Genomic DNA, 25,344 nt, shown 5'->3' with positions numbered 1-25,344 from the left:
ACAGTTGCCATCCAAGACTGATGATGGCATATACCTGGATGAACACTCATATATCTGCATACTGTAATTGAGGTCAGTTCCAAGCTCTCATCCACTTTCTCATTTGTTCTGTTTTTTTTTTTTTTTTTTTTTTTTTTTGCAACCGTTTTAATGCATCAGTTGTGGCTGTTCAGTAAGTGCCAGTTCATTGAGTGTTAACTCACTCTCTTGTTGCCTCTATCTGTGGTGTTTCTCTTCTCTTTGCATTTTAGGCATCCCCTTCTGAGAGATCTGTTTTGTTGTTTATAAAATGCCAGGGCTGGTAACTTTCAAATCAAAACTTGAAAGGATTCCAGGGGGAGTCTGTCCTATCCTTGCCCTCTTTGAACACCATCAAAAGTGGTGCATGCATTAAGAGTTGGAAGGGGAAAATAATAGATTGCGACAACACAATAAATCTCTGATAGGTGGAGTGAAAATAAGCTTGTTTTGGAAAGATAGGCCACAATTATATCACACAATATAATTCTACATTCAGTTGTATAAGTTTATTCCTGTATGGAATGACAGTCCTTAAGATAACTGTGTGTTATTGCAGAGAGAGAAAAGTTAATTACTAGAAGGAGATAAACTGAAAGTGATTACTCCAGGGAACTCTGCTCATTTAAACCCACTCCAGAAGATGTGGCAAAGCATCAGACGAACTTTAGCATTTATAAAGACTTGTTCACACTTGTTCTGTAAAAGTACTCTTTGTGTTCCAAATGTCTTCCTTACTGTATGTACACTTTTTGTAGGTAGAAAGTTACCTTATAAGTGTGTAACTTTTGAATGCCAACTTACAAACTTATAATTCATTAGGGTCAACATTGACCCTTATAATTAATTTTTATGATTAATACTTGCAGCCTAGTCTAAATAAATTTGGAATAAACTGTCCATATCCATATGGCAGAAAAATATTAGCCATGTAAACGCTTACTGCAGTATGTTGACTTTTGATTCAACTACTGTAAATTTGGAATGCAACTTCCAAAAATCAAAATCAACACTTTTACAAATTTGTATTAAAATATTAATTTATTTTAAGTTTTAATTTAATTTTGAGTATAAAATATGTAGTTCACATGATTCTTACAGATCCAACCTGTTGTAGGCAGTTGATTGGGGTCATCCAAAATGTCATTCATAATGTGTGGCGCAAGTACAAAGAACAGGCTCTGCTGATTCACAAAACATGCTTACAAATGCAACATTCATCAGTGTATATAAGTTACATAATATGTGGAACACAGAATCCATGTGGGTAAGCTAATTTTTATAATAAATAATAATATTTTTATTATAAAAAAAATAAATGGTATATGACATCCCTGGCTAGCAGGTCCATATTTTGTTGAAATTTGTAAAATCAAGCAACATGTTATTTCAAGCAGATCAAGCTAGCATCGGCTGACAATTGTCGGATCCATGTCTACCTGTAGGAATACGGCACCTATCACAGCATTCCTATTAAAACCACTATTTCAGTTATCCTTCAGCCACTTTCACTGTGTTGCTCAGGAGCTAATTACCCTTGGACTCTTTGAATATACGTCAGACTCGTTGAATGTCATTTCCTTTGAAGGGGTGGCAGAACACCTTTTTTCGAAGGCTTGATTGTGTTTGTGGGGTGCACTGTAACGTGTTCATGCTTCGTTTTTAAAAATTCACATTATTTTTCACATATTTAACCATTATTCTACACTGTTCTGTCCCTCCTTGTAAAAACAGTGGGATGATTTCCGGGTTCTATGAAGATGTAGATAAACAAGCATGTAGATAAACAATACATAAAAGCTATAATCAAAGAATAATTTACACTGATCACAACAACCACAAACATTCCAAGTTCACTGCGCTGGTGATATTAAACAGAAGTTTGTATGTGTTTGTCGGATAAGTATGAATTAGCATTTAACAAACTGGTTTGTGGAGCCAAACAGCATTGTCCTTCGTTTACTTCCTTGCACTTTCGTTCATCTTCGAGAAAAAAAACTGACATATTTTAATGAAACCTGAGAGATTTACATCCCTCCGATAAACGATTCGCCAAATCTTTTTAACAATACAAACTATTACAGGAAAACACATCAACGAAAAACCCAAACTATATGCTAATTGTCAATTATCTTTGGTCCTGACTGAATCACAGGGACCTTTTTTCCTCAGTAAAAAAAAGTTTCCTTTATCATTTTTTTCACCCTTAGATTCGTTGAGATAACCAATTTCCAAAATCATAGTAATTAGTTGATAAAGTAATTAAGGGCCCTATGTATGTATATATGCATTTATGTTTGGCTGGACAGACACCCTAAACAACAAATCAATTTCCTGACAATGTTCTAGCTGGATAAAGGTTTTTAGAGTTCTATTACTATTAAACATATTCCCACATTGTCAATTTTCATAGGTTTTTTTTCCCCATTTTTCCCACAATGCAAAAGAGTCTGAAACAGGTCATCCAGTGGTAGACTCTACAGTATGGTGTGTGAATGACATCTAGAGGTAGAGGGCTCTATCTGTACTACTTTTTTTTCCAAGTATGGGTATGATTCCCCCCTCCAGTACACAAACAGTAGGCTATTGGCACATTATTCTATTGTTGTCATTCTTGAATCCTTTGATAGCCCCTTCCATCTGCAGGTGTCTTAGGGATGGACAGGGATACAAACGTCAACTCTGTGGTGACAAACACCAATGATAGAATGAGCAGTATGTTTGTGGGGTGACAGAATCTCACTAAATGGAAATTCAATCGACTTTCCTCGACCGAAAGGACAGAGGAATTTTAACACCATTTTCGCTATTGTTTTCCTATCCTAAAAAAGAATTGTATTAAACAGATCGGTGGAAGCAAAAGATATTAAAAGATACTAAGAACACTTTTTAAATAAATTTTTCGTTCCAATGTTTAATTGTATGGAAATATAAAATCTCAAGAGTGTTTCACATGTTGCTGCAAAGATGGTTATGGAATTCACAACCTCCTCCGGCTTTACATTATTCACATCTAATATGTAATAGTAATAGAACTCTAAAAACCTTCATCCAGCTAGAACAATAAAGGACCTTCAGAAACTGAACACAAGGCCAAGTGGTCTGAGAAAGCTTGTTTATCTCAAGAAGCCTTTGTTGATCTGGAGGGAGTTTGAATTAGCCTGCGGGGGTGTAAAATCAGCATGTAAAGTATGTTTAAGGATGTCTACAAAGCTTACCATCCAAGACACATTCTCTTTTTTGTGCCATACTGATGAGTGACAATGCCATATTTAGTATTGCTGTGGAAGTTTCTTAAAAAGCAATAGTGGTCACCAGTTTGCTTTTGCAATATTAACTTCCATTGAGAACTTTTTAATAAGACAAATCTTAAACCCAAACTTAATGGAGTGTGTTGACAAACACTTTTTTTTTAAAACACTAACACTATCACTTAACACTATCGGTTAGGTTTGGGGTTAAGTTTAAAGGACAACTCCAGTGAAAAATTAACCTAGGGGTAATTAACACATGGTTACTGAGTCGATCGTTCCTTGGGATGCGTTTTCATGAAAATCGAATGTAAAGAGTTTTATCTTTAAAAACAGATTAGCTCATAACACTAGTATATGGGGCACAGAGTAAGTAAAAGTAAATCGCTAGTTAATACCACTAACAAGGCTCAAAATAGCCTCACACTAACACGGTAGCATAATGAGGGTCCTTACATACAAACCGAAGCATTGAGAACTTTGTTAGTGTACAGACAGTTTAATAAGAAGATAGTTTATAAAGACAGTACATTACGCGTTTACAGACAGGATCCTTCTTGGAAAACAGTCTCATCTAATCGAGTCACGAACGCCGTGCTACGTTAGATTTCACAAACGTAATTCCTATCAACAAGCTCACTTAGCACGGCGTTCGTGACTCGATTAGTTGAGACTGTTTTCCAAGATGGATCCTGTCTGTAAACGCGTAATGTACTGTCTTTATAAAGTATATTCTTATTAAACTGTCTGTACACTTACAAAGTTCTCAATGCTTCGGTTTGCATGTAGGGACCCTCATTATGCTACCGTGTTAGTGTGAGACTATTTTGAGCCTTGTTAGTGGTATTAACTAGCGATTTACTTTTACTTACTCTGTGCCCCATATACTAGTGTTATGAGCCAAACTGTTTTTAGAGATAAAACTCTTTACATTTGATTTTCATGAAAACGCATCCCAGGGAAAGATCGACTCGGTAACCATGTGTTAATTACCCCTAGGTTCATTTTTCACCGGAGTTGTCCTTTAAGATAGGTGGAATGTTGTTTTCAAAAGTGATTAGGGTTAGGTTAGGGTTAGGGATAGTCATTAACCTTTTAGTGCCACTCACTGAACATGCCATTTCTGAACTGATCCAATACATACAACAGCAAACAAAACATTTCCAGATTCTTGTTCATCTCTTTTGGATAAGACTGAGCAAACTTTTAGTGGCCCTCACTGAATATTTCAATTTGAAAGTGTCGCAAAATGAGCAAAAGCTATATATAAATATATATATATATATATATATATATTTTTTTTTTTTATTATTATTATTATTATTATTATTATTATTTTAAGTAGTTTGAATGCATTCAGTTGCTCTTGTATGGAAAGAAAACAAAATAATAAGTAAGAAGTGTCAGAGCCAGACATTCAGGGCATCTATTTGGTCATTTCTAATTCGTGACTGTTGTTTTGAGTTGCTCTTTTGCACTTTTTTGGGCTTCAAAATTTCGATCCCCCTTTTACTGCCATTATAAAACTTGGAAGAGCAAGGACATTTTTAATATAACTCCTATTGTATGTGTCTGAAAGAAGAAAGTCATATACACTTAGGATGGCTTGAGGGTTAGTAAATCATGAGGTAGTTTTAATTTTTGGGTGAATTAACACCTTAACTGACAAATGTGGTGCAGTTTAATAAATTCTACGTAATGGGCTGCCCTAACTCCAAATCAGCGGTTTCCAACAATGCCAAATAAATGTGGGATTCAGTATTCAGAAGTGAATAATATTAGACATTTTCAATGAGTGTGGGTTTGTTCCAATTCTTCAGTTTGCTGTTTATGAATATACTGTAAATATACCATGGTTAAGCACACAGAGCTGACATTAGCTGTCAGCTGATAATCTTTGAGCTAGCTTGCAATCTATGTCAGTTTACATCATTTGACAGTTTACACACCATTGCAGGGCTCAATGATACGATTTTTTCGTATCAACTGGCCCAATTGGGTCAGTGGTTCAGTTTTTGCATGCCTTGTTAAAATTTTCACTGACCCTGCCACAAAAAAAGTAAAATTAAAATTAAAAATGAATTAGTTTTTGTTTTTTTTGACCTATGTAACCCTGTATTCGGACAAATGGTTGTTAGGACAGTCAGTGTAAGCCACAGCAATAGTGACCAGTGAGGAAGAGTGTTTCCCTCTTTTCCACCTCGCTCTTACATTTTTTATGAATGCCTGAGTGGCCGTGCGCATTTTACTTTTGCTAAACTTTTTGAATTAGTGGCAATTCGGGGGTGGCAATTTTTTGAATGGTGGTTTCATTATTATCCTTAATGAAAAACACAACAACAAAACAGTACAATAACAAACTCGCTTAGTATAACGATTTAGTCCACTGGAGGCAAGTTGAAGTGAGAACCCAAATGCAATTTATTAACAAAACGTGATCAAACATAAAACAAAGGCATGAAACTGGAAACTCAAAACAAGAACATCAACAGGAAACACAATACTCGACCAACACACAGGGCAAACATGAGGGCTTAAAGGTATAGTGGAGGATTTTCTTTTTCCGGGTGGATCAAGACTATTGGTCCTCCTAATTGTCAATCATTCTGGTGATATGTTTACGTAAGGCCGTCGTACGTGCTCGTCCTTTCTGCACATGCGCACTTTCAGGTGTATATGTGTGGTGAGCTACGGTTTCAGCCATTCATTGAAGCTCGCCGTTCTCACCGGGTTTTTTCAAAATGTCTGAGGGTCGCAAGAGAAAAAGTGTCTACGAATTGTAGGACAAGAAGAGAAAGGCCTCTGAAGAAAGAAACAAGACCAGAGTGTTTTTGGGAGAATATTTCACACGCTGGCGTGCGCTAAAAGCACAGGTTGGGCTTCCCACTGATGCCTCAGTCGCGAAGTTTCTATTCGACAGGTAAAGTTTGGCATGCTATTTGGAGAAATCCATTTAAAATCACTGCTAGTAAAAGTTAATGTAAGCTATGATTAGCGATCTTGCAACTTGTAAACAGAGCGTGCACAAGGAGAACTAGGCTCGGGCATGCTCTCTCGTGCACACATTTAATAGGCGTTCCCTCTCAGGAGCAGGTAGAGTGTTGCGCATGTGCATTTTTTCAAAAAGTGGAGAGGGCGGTTCTTTTCTAAAATTCGGGGAAATCCTCCACTATACCTTTAAATACACAGACTAATTACAAGACAAGGAACACCTGTGAACAATGATCAGACGATTAACCAATGACAAGACATGGCAGGATCACATGACAAACAGGGAATCACATGACAAGACACAGAAACAAAACCCAAAACGTGACATAGCCCCCGCCTCTATGGGTGGCTCCCGATACCCAACAAAACCAAAAAACAATAGTTCAGGAGGGTGGTGGAGCGGAGGAGGTCTTGGGGGAAGGATGGAGGGCCAGGCCCGTGCAGGGGAATGGGACAAGGATATGGCAATGACGGGCCTGGGCCGTGGAGCGTGGGCGGACCTGGGCCATGGAGCTTGTAAAAGGGCTGAATGCGCAATCTCATTGGCTGATGATAAATCTTTAAAGCCCGTTTTCTCAAAATGACCTTTCTCTCATACTCCAAGTACGAAATCTCCACTTCAGTAGCACCTATATACACCAAACTTTCCAGTCTTGTACCTAGTTATATTATGAAGACATTTACAGAGGGATTTGTAAATATATTATTCCTAGCCTGATTTATATAACATTTTATTACAAAAAAACATGGCGAAAATCATTTTTTTAAGGCTATTGACAGTATATTCTGATTTACAGGATAACAAAAGTAGATATCCATAAATCCCTCTGTAATTTTTTCCCCATCTAATATGTGAACACAATGAAAAAATAATTTTTAATCTGGCTTTATCCAATACTCAGATTTAGTTTTTTAAAATATATACAAATTAGCGCATATTTAATTAGATATTGCCTAATTTGCATATTTAAACATTAAATTACAGAAAACTTGTAATATTTTTTTTTCTTATCTTAATGTAGGTAATCAACTGGGAAAGTTTCATGGTGATATCTGCTAGTTAATTTTTTTTTACCCTATTCACCTGTAGTGTCTCGCCTTGAATACCAATGAATTGACTAAAGTGACATTTTTGAAAATAAGGCATTTTAATAACTGACTAATAACCTTTCCATTGCCATTAAAGTGAAATCTACTGAACCTAAACCTGGTAAAGGCTGGTAAAAAGTGCTCATTTAAAAGAAAACATGTCAGACAGATTTAGAGGTTTTTGCATCAGAACTGAATATATTATATATTGTATGTATGTATGTATGTATGTATGTATGTACATACACACACATACTGACTTTCTGGAGAAGGGAAATATATGTATTTGAGGTGTGGGATTTAAAAACCAAGGGTTGATATGTTTTGTGGTTGACAAGGAGATAATAAAAAGAGATTATTATGTCACTTGTGAATCCTGTTCAGTGAAAGAGAACTGAATTTGCTAGTGTGATTAATGTCACTGCCATACACCCTAGCAGGTATGAAAGGCAGGAGCACAGAGGATCCTCACCCTTCTTCCAGCTTTTAATAGCTGATGTTTTTATGTGGCTTACGAACCCAGGGTGTACTAGAGTCTGCTTGCTCCTTGAGTAGAAACCCCTTTTTTTGCTTCCATTCTAGGTGTGGTCGCAGTGAGATGAGTACAGCAGCTTACTTGATGATAGCGTAACTGAGCTCGCTCTGTCTACTCCAGTTATCTCTGTATATTTTAGGCAACAATAAAATGAAGAATGTTATAAAAACATCTCTGCCTCTTCGTTTTCAATTAAAAAAATCTTAAACATGTTAATAGCTACACAAATGTGGTTCAGGCAACACGTACATTGATTATCTTCAATGCATGTATCTTTATAACAAAACAAAATATTAAACACTAACCTTAATTGGTGCGAGATGCATTCTGGGATACCTGGCTGTCTCAAATCCGCACAAGTCACCTCTCATTGCATCCTCGATAAAAGGGGCGATCAAGAACACATCCAGGGATTTGAACTTTACTTGGCTAGATGTGAACTTCGAATTGTAACAGTACTTGGGCAGCGACTGATGACATTTCACAAATCCACAAGAACACAAATATAGAAAAGAACAGATATTGAGAAATGGCTCAAGTGCATAGTTGTGGTATAATTTGAACTAAGACAATTTGAGATTTTTGAAGTTTCTGAATTAATAGAAGTTAAAATAAAAAAAACTTAGACATGCTGAAGTATATGGGAATGAAAATGTTTTTTGCATAACATCTTTTTATCATGAACAAAAAATAAAGATGCCTGCGACAGCTAGACATAATATTGCCCCAGTAGGGCTGGGCCGATAAACGATATCATATCGAATTGCAATAAAATTAATGTAGATAACGATGATAAGCTCTGGATATTTTCTACTCAATATGGATTAATCTAACAGCCAATCGCACAGCAGAAATAAACGCGACAACAGTCGGCCTGCAGCTTTTAGCTTTCACGTCAAAGTACATTTCCTACTGCAAAGAAAATTCAACACGAGGAAAAAAAATGGTGGAAGCAGTGACGAAAGTAAAAGCGAAAGTGAAACTAACCTCGAGTTATCATCCAAATGTGGCATGACGCGGTATAGGATTTCAATAAGTTACTTTGCTTATGGTGATAATTGTCAACTACACCACCCTGAATAAATCAGGGAATATCTAAATAACCCAGCAATTAGCATTAGGTCCCACATGTTCGTGTGTGTCAGGGAGGTTAGAGACAAGAGTACAACTAAATTACAAAAAGGTATTTTATTGACATACAAAAATAGTTAAAAACAGTATCTTTTCTTAAAACAAGGGCGCTCAGCGCTCATTGCACAAATGTCAAAGCACAAAAACAGGTGCTCACAGGGGGGCAATATGAATGGCACACACCAACATAGTCCTCTACCCACGAGGGTAGGAGGAGTTTCAGTCAAACAAAAAGTAAAACAAAACAACCAGGCTGAGTCTACCGGCGGAGGGACCACTTAATGGCTTTTCCAAAAGCGTAATTCTACTCACACACACACACACACGTCACCGTGCACTTGGATCATACACGCAAGCACTCCAAAAGTGTCACCCACTGCAACACTACCACCACCACAATGCACTCGAAGGTCCTCCCGCCTGGCCACCTCAGTTCCTGGGAGAAAACAAGATAAACAGCTGAGTTTGGTCAAACCCAAAAATAAATAGCCAAAAGAAAATATAGTAATCAAGGTCAGCAACGACACACAAGTAAATAACAGAAACAAAATCTAAACAAAATACACACAGCTGAACTAAAGAAACGGAAAAGAATAACAGCAGATAGAGCTGGTGCAGCACATACCTGTACACACACTCGCGCGCGCACACACACTGGTTCTCGTACAAATAACAGTCAATTATTATGGATCATAACTTTTCTATCACACTAAAAAGGGAAAGGAAGTAGACGATACAAATCCTGTGCCCTTATGAATTCCCGCCGGCGCGATCAGCGCGACACGGAGGGCAGCGCAAGCACCGTGGTTATCCGGGTGGACTCAAGTTCATAGGAACACGGAAGAACGAGAGGGAGATTGTGCAGGGAACCAGCAAAATGGTCCTGAGGACGAAAGGGAGGACCCGCGCCTCACGAACGCCTTAAAGAGAAGCAGCGAGATGTTAGTGCCTCTCTTTCCACTACAATCTTCCAGACATCTTACATGACACTTACCAAAAGACGACATCACCCCACATATAATCCCCACAGGCTACTGTTTACCGCGATCATCACAACCACCGATTAACTGGGGTACAGGAAGCAACGCATTAACAGTGATATAGCGACTCAGTATACTGCACGCCATCATAACCACCACTCAATACAGGGACAGTTTACATACCTGAAGGGTGGGCAGACACCTATTCTGAGCTGATGAAATGCACCGTCGGAAAAAGTGCTTAAATGAAACGCTACAATTTGAAGAGATAACACATATCAGTAGCGTTCTAAACACACGATTTAAACCACTCGCTACCAGCACATACCTGAGGCGCTAGTGGATGACGCAGGAGGGGGAGGACAAGACGTGACGCATCTCAGAGTACAGCCAACCAGCATTAAATAGCCCATACTCTTTCCTGATAGGACGCCAGGACTGTCACTCACTTAACTAATCCTGCCACACAAAGATTACGAAATTGTCATTAATATTTGTAATTTTTGTAATAATAATACACTCATTTGAACCATGCCACATGGACCATTTGACCTCTCAGCTCAAAGTTCAAATGGCAGCGCAGCTCACTAGAGCAGATGTTTCCCTTTCAAGGGATTGAGATGCTGTGGTGTGACGGAACGTCATAGGCGGGTGACGTCACAGACCAGGAACTATAAATCACACCCAAACCAAACAGTGTTAGCTGTATGTCCTTGGTGTTTTTGTCTGTCTCAGTATATTGTTAGGCAAGAGTTTTCACCTTTTAAGAAAAAAATAATAATTATTATAATGGCGAGCGAACAACATTTCAGAAACTGTGTTCATCCCTGCCCTCATTTCACTACGGGTGGGGATACACATGTTATGTGTGTTGTTTGTTTGGGAGTGTAGCGCGATCAGTCAGCCCGCGAGGGGGCTGAATGCTAGCATTGTGAGTGACTACCGCTCAGAACGCTGCACTCCTGCCAGGCGCTCTTCAAAGAGGGCGCTTTGGCTCACATTCCTCACGGCTCGGGTCCCGCTTTTGCAGAGGCAGAGCAGCTGCTCAAGTTGGTGGGTTTGCAAATGGATCTGACAGAGGGATAAGAGATGGGCCTCACCCTTTTTCTGCCTTCACCTGCCAAATCCAGTGTTTCGTCTCAGGGTCAGGAAGCATGCTTTGCGGTTACTTCCACCCCGAGTGAAGCACCGGCACTACAATCATCTGGTTCTGCGATGCTGGATGTTGTTAGTATCGAGACAGGAGATACTAAAGAATCGTCATTTCAGTCTCCTGCATGTGAGGAGCTAGTGGAGGTTATTACTCATGTCATAGCTAAACTAAACATTGACTGGCCGGCCGAGAAACAGGAGCTTCGTCATAAAAGCAAACTAGACAAACGCTTTTTGCCGTCACGTAAACAACCACCTTGGCTTGCCGTTCTTTCCTGACCTCCACACTGAGGTGTCGAGGTTGTGGAAGAGGCCGGTTTCTTACTGTGTGTTTAGCCCACAAACGTCAAGGTATTCTCATATCCATGTGCTTAAACAACACAGTTATGGAGCGATGCCCAGAGCTGAAGAGACTCTTGCGGACCATCTCTCCCCTGAGTCAGCATCGTCCCTCCAAGGCCCAACATTCCCACCTATGTCCATCTTGCAGGCATACCAAGCTGACCTGCATACCATTAGAGACCTGGGTGATAGCGATGATGTCAGCTCTGACGTCATTCAAGAGCTGCGTCAGGCATTAGTGTCAGGCTTCTTAGGGTAGTCCCCTCTGGGGGAAGATGGTTTCCACCTCATTATACGGTGCTGTCTCCCTTAGGTGCCCTCAGGGGGCCATTCTGCTAACCCAACCTTCTCGTGTGTCTCGGAGCGCAGCGGTTCCCAGCGGTTTCCTTATCCGATCATCTGCCCGAAGCCTCGAGAGACTGGTTACCTTAGTAGATTTTTTGGCAGAGTGGGTACGTCTGCCAAATATATCATGTTGAGTCCTGCAGACAGTCGAAAAGGGCTACACTTTTCAGTTCAGGTCTCACCCACCCTGGTTCAGCGGGGTCCTACCCACAGTGGTGGGCCCAGAGCAGGCTCTGGTTATGGAACAAGAAGTAAAGGCTCCTCTCTGCGAAAGGAGGCTATAGAACGGGTTCCTTCTCCCAGCAGGGAGTCTGGGTTTTACAGCCGGTACTTTATTTTTCTGAAAAAGAATGGAGGGTTGCATCTGAGTCTAGATCTGTGCCAACTAAATTGCTAGGCAAGCTCAAATTCAAGATGCTTACTCTAAAGCAAAATGTGTCACAAATCAAGTCTGAGGACTGATTTGTCACAATAGATCTCAAGGACGTACACTTCCACTTATCTATCCTCTCACCACACAGGAAGTTTCTGAGGTTCACTTTCGGGGGTGAAGCGTACCAATATCAAGATCTTCCTTTCGGTCTAGTGTGTGGATACAGCCCTGGCTCCTCTCCACGGACTTGGCCCACCATCCCTCCCCCTGTTTCGCTTCTGCTTCTGCTTCATCACCCTCATGGACTTTTGTTTTTTTGTTCTGCTCTTTTTGTGCTCTGTGTCTGTCCTTGGGCTTTTATGTTGAAGTGGTTCCTGTGCTAAATTTGTAGTCCGTTTTTAGTCTTGCTTTTTGATTAGTTTTCCCCAGGTGTTTCCTATTAGCCACTCCCCCTTGTTATCTTGTTAAGCTTGTTTACCCTGGTGTGTATATAAGCACTAGTGTTTTCCTTGAAACTTTGTCAGTCGCTGTTTGATGTAATGCTCCTTACATTACAAATATTTCCTCATCTGCAATTCCCACAGTGAAAGCATAGTCACTCAACATCAAACTTAAATCAATGTATTGAGTCCATTGAGGGGTATGTGACTTAACAAGGTATATCTTCCATTAAACCAAATTTAATGTCCTTAATGTCCATGTAAACAGTTGCTGCCTGTTCTGCTATCATTTATATTATTACCGTTAAACCTTTGTGTTGGAAATATATCCTCATCTTTGTCTGCCTTCCTGCAACTACACGTGACAAACACAAGCAGGAACTTAGGCCTTGTCCACACGGACACGGGTATTTTTATAACTGTGACTTTTTTAACGCGGTTCGGCCTTTCGTCCACACGGAAACGCAGTATCAGGTCACTGAAACCGAACATTTTTGAAAACCCCTGCCAGGGTGAGGATTTTCAGAAACGCCGGTTGCAGTGTTGTCGTGTAGACAGTAAAACCGGGGTTTTTGCTTCTGATTCAGGCTTCTGATTGGCTAACGTGGCTTTACGATCGCCGCCTGCTGGTGTGGCATGCTCTTGACAGCGCGTGATAGCGTGTTTTTTGTGGTTTCATGTAGGCGGAGATTTCTTTTAAACCGAGCATGTGTGGACGGGATTTTTTTTAAAACGCAGGAGGAAAAACTCCGGTTATAAAAATACCCGTGTCCGTGTGGACTAGGCCTTAAATACATAGAGATGATTAACTAAAAGATAAACATCTGTGATGATGAGTGTTAGTGTCCATGGTGACTGATGAGTGGCGGGAAGCTAGAACAAAGGAACACATGTGACGAGAAAAACCAAAACAGCTGAACATGATGGTGACATATATACCATATACTGTATATAATTTTTTCCAACATATTCTCATTATACATTGGTAAAGAAAATGAAATTAAAAGAGTTAAAACTAAATGTGATGTTCTGTTTTTCAAATAGGCAAAGGTCAATTAATATTTCCAAATGTCTGCACAAGATGTATGTCTTGTATATTGTCACATTGTGACTCACCGAGGACCAGAGGGCTTGTTTTAAAATAGATTAATATTCTAAAAGGTTTTTTTTATTTTTTTATTTTTTAAATTAGACTAAAACATGAAAGTCCTCCTCCAGATTCTACTGTCAAATGCATTTTTAATATTTGCTTGACATTTGAGCAGAAGGTCAGGCTCATTATGTCAGCGTGTAATGAACAGAAATGCAAGGACATGGAGTTAGTAAGGCAGAAAATTGTGGTGGCCAAAAGGTGCATGTTTCTCTAGTGTTAAAACAAGACCTTACATTTTGACTGAGACATAATGTGCATTACTGTGGATTACAGTGTATTAAGATGATACATTATACGAGTGTTTCTAAAAATTAGATTGTTTGACACTGTGTACTAGCTTGTGTGATATAGTATAATCAGTTGCCTCAGACCACACCACTAATCCTACCCAAACGTATAATATGCACGTACCCCACACCACTAATCTTACCCTAGGGGTTTACAGTGTGTATCATATGCACGTAAAAACTCATTTTTGCGTATAAATTGCACGATGAATACAATGCGTGCTATAAAGATGCTTTTAATGAGATCAGGTTGCTTATATGTTGGTTTTGTATCAAGTGGTGCTTATTGTATTGTGTTTTATTATTTTGATGTGGATGTGTATTGATGTGAATTGATGTGAGACAGTAAAGGTTATGTGATGTAAGACATTTTTTGAAAGAGATTCCAACAATAAAGTGAAATTGAATTGAACTGTAACAAGGACACATTCAAATAAAGTGTAGCCAAATAATTGACTCCAGGCTGTTGAACTAATCAAAAAGTAATGCACAACCGAGATGAAACCACCTCACATAACCACCTCTGGTGTGCATTATTTCACTTCAATTCAGCTGCCCATCATCAATTATTCCCTAAATAATTTATTTACATTCTTAATTATGATGGTACATCACATTTTAAATACATATTTTTAAATACAATCAATCCAGCAGATTGGGTTGGGTTAGGGCTCCAACCTAATGTAGTTTCAAACCATCTCATGCTCAATTACATCTGCCACAAACTGCTCACATTGATTTATTCTCTATTTGTTTCTCTATAGGCTGTGGAGACTAACCTGGCCTCAAAAGACAGTCACTGGGTGTTTGTGAATGAGGTAAGGGAAGATTTATTTTATCTCTTTCATGTTCAGGTGTTTTCTTAGGCAGTCGTGGCCTAATGATGAGAAAGTCAGACTGGTAACCTGAAGGTTGCGGGTTTGATTCTCAATACTGGCAGGAAACGACTGAGGTGCAAGGTGGAACAGCTGACTATTATTTGGCATATAGAACTGAACAACATTGCTCCCCCACTCTGATCTAAGGCAATAAATTGGCTATTTAAAAAGCAAATAGTGCACTTGACTATACAGTGCATCAGGATACTATATGTCTGGTTGTAATATTATTCTCTATCATTTGATGAATAACTGCAGCCATTATCAATGGAAAATGTACACAAACATCAATAAAGTTTTATTTATGGCTTTCTTTCCACATAGACAGTAATGCATTGCACTGAAGAAAAAAAAAAAATAAAACATAAGACATCAGTAACAACATCAGTGCATGTACAGTTTTTTCTCATCATTGCATTTGTTTAATGTCCATATTTTGGGTATAGGTAGCCTATAATATATATATATATATATATATATATATATATATATATATATATATATATATATATATATATATATATTATTCAAAATCACAATTAGTACAATAACTGTAAAGGGATGGTCACACTACACTTTTCATTCCATTAACTTCTAATCATACGTATGCGAATGCGGGAAAAAAGGAAACACAATCACATGCAAATTTCACTCCCTTCCTGTCAGCACAGGGTGGCAATATAAATGGGAAAAAAAGGCTGAATCTAATTGCAAGCAGTTTTCTTTAATTAAGACAAACTCAGACATGCAACACTTCTTCAGGTTTTTAGGAAACAAAAACACAGGAAACAGAAGAACACCTATACATTGATGATATCTAACAAAAACAGCTGAACATGAATGCTATACAGAGAGAAACACAATGGACTAAACGAGGTAATTAACAAGACACAAATGAGACACATAGGGCTAATCAAAAGCTAAGTCCAATTAACGCAAAACACAGACCAAATGTGATATTACACATGCTTTAAAACAACAAAGTGAAGAGACAGAGAAAAGACAACAGTGGGAGGAGCCAGGGAGTGACCCCAAACAGAGCTGGCAGGCTGAAGGCCAATAGCCGAGCCGATGGGGGGAGGAGTCATGGTGGAGCCTTGATGTATAGGCCAGGCGGAACTAGGGGGATGACAGACAGAGGTGGAGCTGGTGAAGGTGGAGACACAGGCAGAGCCGACGGTCTTGGAGATCAAGATGGAGCCGCAGGGGCGAATGGCCAAGGTGAAGCCAGGATGCAGGAGGACTAAGGCAGAGGTGGAGCCATTGCGACTAAAGACTGAGGTGGAGCCAAAGGGAAGGAGGAGCAGGTGGATGTGGGAGACAGGGTGTGAGCATCATAATCCACAGTAACATGATGCTGGGTGATGAAACAGACATGGTGATAAATCTTTCAGACTTCTCTTAGATTACAATGGGGTTCAATGCTTTTCTTACCGTTACAACAGATGTGCATTTACAGTAGTGTGAATATTAAAAAGCAGTAATCCTCAATAGACTACATTATAAATCAGCTCAGTCATTTTGCTATCAAGTTTGCATGAATCTGTAGTAAATTGAGGTGTTTATTATGTTGTATAGTTGATTGTATAGTCATTATATATTCATTAAAGAAGTATCATGAATAATGGATGCCTGAATATACTGGCAAACTAATAAAACAGTGTAGAAAGGGACTAGCATTTACAAGTAGGAAGTGGAAATGGTTGTGGATCAAATCAGCATAAAAACGATGATTAAATGATGCAGCTTTATTCAATCCTCTGAGAAAAGGCCAGTTTAAAAGGCTGTGTCTGTAATAACATAAACAGAGGCTTCAAATACAGAAGATCACACATCCTAGGGAGAACAGTTTCCATGTATTGAAGCCATCATAACCATCACAAAAACATTTGCCAATCATCTTTGATTACTCAAGGGCAGATGGTATTTAATCGATCACATGTGATTGAAATCTCATTGGGTAACTCAATTTGCGAGTTGTGGAGCCTCAGATTTTGTTTTAGTTAATTTTGAAGGATGATGCCTTCCTGTTAAACATGCTGTGCAGCACCACATGCTGCTGTTACATATTTTGCTGACTATAAAATGCATAGGTGTGATTGAAATTGAATAAGAAAACACCAGCTAATATTGTGCTTTTCCCCCATTGCATATCATCGTACAAGCCATGAGTCTAAAACATTAGATGACACTAAACTAATAAATTATCTTCGAACTGTTGCTAGGTCAAAGATGAAAGGGGGTTTTGAAGCACTTTTTTATTTTTTTATTAAAATTGTATATTTTTTTCTGTATATTAGAATGTGTCCCGTTTACATTTTCTTTTTTCTGGGGAAAAAATAATGGCTGTCATATATATATATATATATATATATATATATATATATATATATATATATATATACACTCACCTAAAGGATTATTAGGAACACCTGTTCAATTTCTCATTAATGCAATTATGTCTTGTTGATGCTAGAGGTCAGAGGAGAATGGGCCGACTGATTCAAGCTGATAGAAGAGCAACTTTGACTGAAATAACCACTCGTTACAACCGAGGTATGCAGCAAAGCATTTGTGAAGCCACAACACGCACAACCTTGAGGCGGATGGGCTACAACAGCAGAAGACCCCACCGGGTACCAGTCATCTCCACTACAAATAGGAAAAAGAGGCTACAATTTGCACGAGCTCACCAAAATTGGACAGTTGAAGACTGGAAAAATGTTGCCTGGTCTGATGAGTCTCGATTTCTGTTGAGACATTCAGATGGTTGAGTCAGAATTTGGCATAAACAGAATGAGAACATGGATCCATCATGCCTTGTTACCACTGTGCAGGCTGGTGGTGGTGGTGTAATGGTGTGGGGGATGTTTTCTTGGCACACTTTAGGCCCCTTAGTGCCAATTGGGCATCGTTTAAATGCCACAGCCTACCTGAGCATTGTTTCTGACCATGTCCATCCCTTTATGACCACCATGTACCCATCCTCTGATGGCTACTTCCAGCAGGATAATGCACCATGTCACAAAGCTCAAATCATTTCAAATTGGTTTCTTAAACATGACAATGAGTTCACTGTACTAAAATGGCCCCCACAGTCACCAGATCTCAACCCAATAGAGCATCTTTGGGATGTGGTGGAACGGGAGCTTCGTGCCCTGGATATGCATCCCACAAATCTCCATCAACTGCAAGATGCTATCCTATCAATATGGGCCAACATTTCTAAAGAATGCTTTCAGCACCTTGTTGAATCAATGCCACGTAGAATTAAGGCAGTTCTGAAGGCGAAAGGGGGTCAAACACAGTATTAGTATGGTGTTCCTAATAATCCTTTAGGTGAGTGTGTATATATATATATATATATATATATATATATATATATATATATATATATATATATATATATATATATATACACACAACACCGTTCCTCGACCCCCAACCTTAGCTAGTAGTTCTTTTGTCTCATAAGCATCAGTTTAAATCTTCTTACTGTACTGCTGGGCAGAATCCCATTCAGGAGTCTCCTTCACAGTAGGATGGTCAAAAAGATTATGACCATGTTGACTAAACAACTTCCTATAGCACTCCTGAATAACCTGGTAACGAAGAGTGGGACAGGTCTTTCACCACAAGTACCCCTTTACTCTGGATTTTCTTCACCAATATGAGTCAGAGACAAGGGTCAACATACAAAAATATACTTTATTGACAATTCTTAAAAGAGAACAATAGTAAAATGGTTATGGAACACTTGTTCCAATTCAACAGGCTACTAGGGGTTTAAGACAACATCATAGCCAGGGACGAGGCTTACCAAGAGGCAGAAAGTCAAGCCACGCCACCCACGAATGAAGATCCCTGCACTTCACGGTGCACACATGCACGCACACACACACACACAGACACACACACACACACACACACACACACGTGTGAAACTGTAGCTTTCTCTGGCAAGGAACAGAGCAGAGAAACAACAGCAATCCAACTACTGCATCAGGTTCTCACAGCTGAGAGAGGAAATAGATTAGACCACGCTCTCAAATACAAACCAGCGCTTCGAGAACGCGCACTTCATACCACTGAGAACAATTAGCGAGAGATCAACAACTTGTCCCTACCGACTCCAGGGTCCACGTCCAGCGCGTGCAAACAGTGATAACACGGTACCAGTCTTGTACAGCGGAGGACAGAAGCACGTTCTCCAACACAGATCAGCGTCTCTAAAACATACATTAGACAGAACGCACTTCTCTGTAATGAATACGCTTCAAAACATACAAACAACTAGCAGTATATTCTCCTTACCGGCTCGGGTGATCGCATACGGTTCCCAGGAAGTGATGACGGCAGTTCACAAAAAAATTAGATTTTTTAATAACAGACAGCACATGCGCCACTTCTTTTATAGCCCAGAGGGCGCAGATAATAGGCTGGAATGCAAATAATGACGAAAGCAAAACAAAAATCACCCATCCCGCCACACATAGTATTAGTAAGAGAAAGACAATTACCTAATTGTTTAAAAAGGGCCTGGTTCCCACTCAATTCAGAGGGCCGAGAGCCAGAAGTGTGGCTCATCAATTCAGGGGGTTAACCCTCTAGGGTCTGAGGTGTTTTTGGGGTCCTTGAGATGTTCTGACATGCCCTGACATTTGTGCTTTTTTCAGTTGCTTATAAACATATCAATGGCAAAGGTGTAATTACACTCTATTTAGCACAAACAGGTATATACACACACTACCAAATTGGTTCACAGTTGGAAGCATCGCAATTTTTTTTATTTTTCCACAAATTGTGCTTGCAAATTGTATAATATCCAAGGTAAACATGTCTAGTAATTGTGCAGTTAATTCTCATACTGTATTTTCAGTTTTGGAATATTTATCCTCTCCCCAAATTTGTCACTAATAAAACACAATACAAATTATTTAAAGAAAAAAATTATATTTACCTTTTAATAGTTTATTTACATCTACCTTGTAAATATATATTTTTTATTAAAAAGGTTACAATTACAACAATTCAAGTGTAATCTTTCTTTGTAAAAACTAAAGTATACAAAACGTATTATTTGATGACTTTATTTTTGACAAAACATACTATATTTAACATATGAGCAAAATTGGCAAACAAAAGCTTATTTGATGTGGCAGTCTATTGTACAGTAAAAACTTTATAATCTATTCAAAACTAGTCAACGTCTTTCAAAACTAAAGTATACATTTTATCATACGTATTTCAAAGTAAAGGATTCATTAGTTAGTTGATGACTTTATTTTTGACAAAACACATACAGTATATATTCCTCATCTCAGTATAGCAATAGAGTTTGCTAAAAGCTGTTCATTCAATACAGCAGTATTTGACACTTTTAAACATCAAAATGACATTTATTAATATGTATTCGTGTCAAAATGACATATAAACAGATTTTCCTATTCAATTTTGCATGGAAACGCTTCCAAGACGCTTGCATGTCGCGTGAAAAATAGGCGTCGGCTCTATTTCTAGCATGCACGCGTTTTCCGCACGGCTCATGCCACGCCTGAGACGCGCGTCTCACGCAGGCAGAGTGCAAACTCTAAACTGTTAACATGGGAGCCGAAATAAAAACTGACACGCCACGCAGCTGAGACGCTTACGCCACGCATCCAGTGTGTCACCGGCCTTATCCAGCTGATGTGGGCGTTTCACAGGTTTGTATGGATCGCCTCACATTTGCGTTTGTATAGCGCGGTCTCCGTGGGCGGAGTCACATTAAAACTTAATTAGCTGAGATGAGAACGACTGACATCTCTCTCTTTACATACATATTGCATAAACTGTGAATATTTGTTTTTTATAAAAATTACTTCATTTAAAAGAAGATAATTCAAGCTTCATGCCTGTGTGTCTGTATGCCTGTTTGACTGAGTATTCGCTGAGTTACAGTTCATTTTCGGACGCGTTTCAGAATTGACTTCACTGACAGAGAGTAGGCAGAACTCGCATCATGTTTATTTTTCTTTATTTGGCGAAAAGCACAACACTTTGTTTTTATTATGAGTATACACAAAAAAAATACATACTAAACAGGATCGATTGATGTATAACACAAGCATATAAGATACAAATTAATATTAGTATTTAGATTTTTTTTTTTGCAGTGATAAGGAAAAAAACGAGCCTATCGCGCCGGCGCGATAGCCGACCTCAAGGGGTTAAAGATTTCCATCGGCCTACAAGGATTCAGAGAGTTATCCCACTGTGATAAGGAAGGCTGCTGCTCTGTAGATCTATGAAAATCACAAACAAAATTACGGGCAATAAGTCCTGGTTGGTTACAATGCCTGCAAATAATAGGGTAAACTCACCTAGACTGATTAAAAGCATGCCGAGACTGCAGGTGCTGCATGCCTTGAGTGAGCTGGTTAAGTTGCTCTTGTTGGGCCCTCAGCATCTCCTTCAATTCAGCCAACTCTGACTGATTCTCTCGACCGCTAGAGAGTATACTATGACCTTGGACTCCATACTGAGTAGCAAGAGATGGTACAGAGTAACTTTATTTCAGCGTACCAGGACGAATCCCTTATCAACCAACCTAATTGCCTCTTTTCTTACGTCCAAAATAGTGGACTGTGGATGGAGCCGGACATATCGCTTAACGGCATAGGGTGTTATCCATTACGTGTTCTACAAACTGATCCCTAAGCAAAGTAGTGGAGTTAGGCATGCCACCTGGAGCGCATTGTACCACATTCTCCATCAAAGCAAAAAGGGCATGCTAAAAGTCTTGCAAGGACTTGGTCTAAACTTAATTTCACTTGTGGCAGACCCCCCTAGATGGTCAAAAACAAAAAGATCAGATATATTTTGAGCCTGTAAATTACTCTTAATCTCCTCCAACCATTCAATCACATCCTCATCTCCCATTCCACTAAATATAGAACATTGTCGCTCTCTAGGGACAAGAATAACACGATCTGCTCCGATCAAGGGAGCATGGCAAAAAACAGGTTCACTAACACATCGACCAATTGGTGATCACCAACTGGATTGTGGAGTTACCCTTTGAGGACTTACCTCACCAGAAAGCACACTTTATTGGATTATCACTGTGGATTGTATACACACCAGTGGAAACATTCACATTGGGACTTTCAACACACTAGGGCCCTTGAGGAATGTTACCTTTCGAGGAAACTTGCGCTGCGTCACTGACGACACTCTGGGGAATCCCTTCAGCAACAGCGCTCCTGAAGAACGTGTGCAACTTAGTCCAATCCTGATTAGTGCTACATCATGCCGTGACGCGTGCCAGTGGAATCCAGAAGCTTTAAGTCGCTCCTTCCGGCTTCTTCCGCCCTGAGTGACCGTATGATGCTGGGCTTTTCTAGCTCTGAGGAGTTGGATGTGCTCAGCATCGAAGAAGGTGATCTAGGTGACTCGCCAGCCCAATCCCCGCAGTATGAAGAGCTTATGGAGGTTGTAACTTGTGCCATGGCAAGATTGAACATTGAGTAGCTGGCCGAGAGACAGGAAGAGCTGAGAAAAAACTTGATGAGTGCTTCCCACAGTCAGCTCCACAACCACCACGTCGGGGCTTGCCATTCTTAAAGTCATATTCAGCAAGGCTTTCGAGTCCCACAGTTCACCATTATTCATCTATTAGGGGACTCAGAGAGAATGGCTATGGGGTGATGCCAAAAAGTAGAGGAAACTCTAGCAATTTATCTTTCACCTGATGTTGCGTTATCCCTTAAAGCACCGACATTGCCCTCCAAGCCGTGTCACACTACATCATCGCTGGTGGGCAAGGCGTATATGGCAGCAGGTCAGGTTGGCGCCTGTCTCCACACAATGGCTATTTTACAAGCGTATCAGGCCAACCTTCTAGGGGACTTAGACGGGGTGAATCGGTGAGCACTGAAGATGTTAAAGAGCTGCGTCGTGTCACCGATTTGTCTCTCTCCACGCCACTAAGGAGACGGGAAACAAATGCTTTGTATCAATCAACCAATTCAAAAAGCAGTTCATCAGTTCTTCACATCATCAAGTAATTCTGGCATCCTGTATGTAAATAGAAACACATTAAACCCAATATAGGTTTTTATTATTATCTGTGTTTTATTAAATAATGCTCCAGCATATTAAATGACTGACTGAAGTCTTTAGAACTTATAATATAATATAAATGAAGAGGGTGAGACACATTCCCTACTATCACTCAATCCTTTTGCTTGACTTTACATGTGCATATAGATCATTCAGATGTCTCTTCATTTGGCTTCATTTACAGTCTTGGACAGCTTGACCCTGTTTTTGACACTTAAATGATCATACCATGAGGTCATGTTAAAAATAAGTTAAAATACTTTAAACAAAACGTTTATAGATTACAGTTATAGCCTTACTCACACCAAAGTGATTTAACCTCCTAATCAAATACTACATTTGTTGAGCTTGCTTGCAAATGCTGTCAATATTTTCAAAACTAAGTTGAGCATCTACTGTATGTATGTCCCCAAATACTTAAAATTACAAACAAATTGATTTGGATTGATTTGGAGTCTGTAACATTATGAACATTGTCTCATACATAAAAAAATTAAATAAATAAAATGAAAAAAATCCCAGGCCGTTTGGTCAAAGCAATTTCTCAATTGTTCTTTGCCTTGTTCAGTCCACAGGTGTCCGTATAACAGGTTTCTCCTGTTTAATCTTAGCCTGATATCTGGGTAGAAAATTTACAATACTGTGGTCTGACTTCCCCAAGGGAGGGTGGCAAACAGCTTTGTAACCATCAGCAATTTTCCAAAACATTTATCCAAAAACGTGCAAAAGTCTAGTCGGACAGTCCACATATTGGTGTAAAGCGGCTAAATACGATCATTACAAGAGTTCACACCCCCAGAATAAATACTGGTTGTTCTAGCCAGCACATCGCAAAAACATTCTGCTATTTTGTTTCAGGCTTTTTCATCGTCCGGTCCGGGAAAATCCAAAAATAATTGTTATTTATCCAAATTCCCTAGGGGGATAAAAAGGTCTAAAAATCACAAACAAATGTTCAAAATATGGAATGCACACTTGTTTATGTATTCGGAATTGGGTTGCCCCCATCTGTTATCCACGTAGATACACAGACCTCCGAACGAAAGCTTTATGAGACCCTATTTCATCTCTGCCCAATCTTATCATTGTATATCCTCTTATGCCGATATATTGGATTGCTACTTTCAACCAGGTCTCCGTAAAACATATTTACTACATAGTATAAGTAACTTTGCAACTACATGTCAACTAACTCTCATTAAAGTATTAGTAGACTGTAGTAGACTGTTAGGATATGGTTAGGTGTTAGGGTTTGGGTTAGTAGAATAAGTTGACTTGTAGTTGCCAAGTTACTTATAGTCAGTAGAATATCTGTTGGGGGACCATCAAAATAAATTGTTACCAGATTTTAAGCATACAGTCTACTAATAATCTAATGAGAGTTAGTTGACATGTAGTTGCAAAGTTACTTATCGTCGCTGGGGTGTGGAATCCTTGTATCTCCAAAACCATTATTTTTCAGGAAATTAAAAAAACTGCATATTTTTTTAGTTATTAAACATTGTACCGTTAAAGTTGGTATTATACCATATATTGCTATCATATACTGTTGTGTACCAATATTAACACAACATTTCCCCAAAATCATGTTTAATCGGAGATACCAGATTTATGACTTGGGAGCAGGGAGATACGAGGTTACGCTGTCATTGATAGAATGGTATGGACACAGACGTCGCTGCTGCCAGCAGTGTTCATCAAAGTCTGTGGTCGCGTTGAGCCTTTTGACAAGAGATAAGGCTTTAAGAGCTATTCAAATCTAATGATTGTGGTTACATACATCTTCCTAAACTTCATTTTAAACGTTTAAGAGATATGAGTGATGCAATACCAAAATACTAGGCTGTCTAAAATAGGCGGAAATTAATCTGCACGCAAACAAAGCCGGCGGTCACGTTGAGCCTTTTGACAAGAGAAAAGGCTTCAATAGTTAACCAAAGCTAACGACTGTGGTTACATACATTTTCCGAAACTCCATTTTAAAGGTTTAAGAGCTATAAGTGAAGCAGAACAAAAAACGATGAGGTGACTAGGCTGTCTAATAGGCAGAAATTAGCCTAATCTGCAAGCAAATTTACCTTCGTGGCTCACAGGCTTCCTTCTGCACCGAAGCATTACAGCTATCGATTTTTAACAAAACAGGCCTACTCAAATGTATCTAACCTAACTATTTTCACTCGTTATTGTCTAAAAAAACAGACAGAGTTATCCAAATATAGGCTTACTTGGCGCCAGTAGACAGACCTTTTTTCTCCCATAAATAAAACCTGCTACTT

General features: G+C 39.2%; 1 protein-coding gene across 2 annotated transcripts in view; it reads left to right on the top strand.

The window, feature by feature from the left end:
- Positions 1 to 25,344, top strand: part of grid1b (glutamate receptor, ionotropic, delta 1b) — a 462,710-nt gene that overhangs the window by 359,004 nt on the left and 78,362 nt on the right. For both annotated transcript variants that reach the window (XM_084135167.1, XM_084135166.1), the window contains exon 5: positions 14,852 to 14,905. In XM_084135167.1, coding sequence (XP_083991293.1) covers positions 14,852 to 14,905 — 54 coding nt within the window. The remainder of the gene's footprint in view (positions 1 to 14,851; positions 14,906 to 25,344) is intronic.

Source organism: Abramis brama (assembly GCF_963993115.1).
Source record: "Abramis brama genome assembly, chromosome: 14".
In the NCBI taxonomy this organism is placed as follows: Eukaryota; Metazoa; Chordata; class Actinopteri; order Cypriniformes; family Leuciscidae; genus Abramis; species Abramis brama.
Note: the sequence above shows the minus strand (reverse complement) of the source record. Positions and strands in the feature narration are given on the sequence as shown.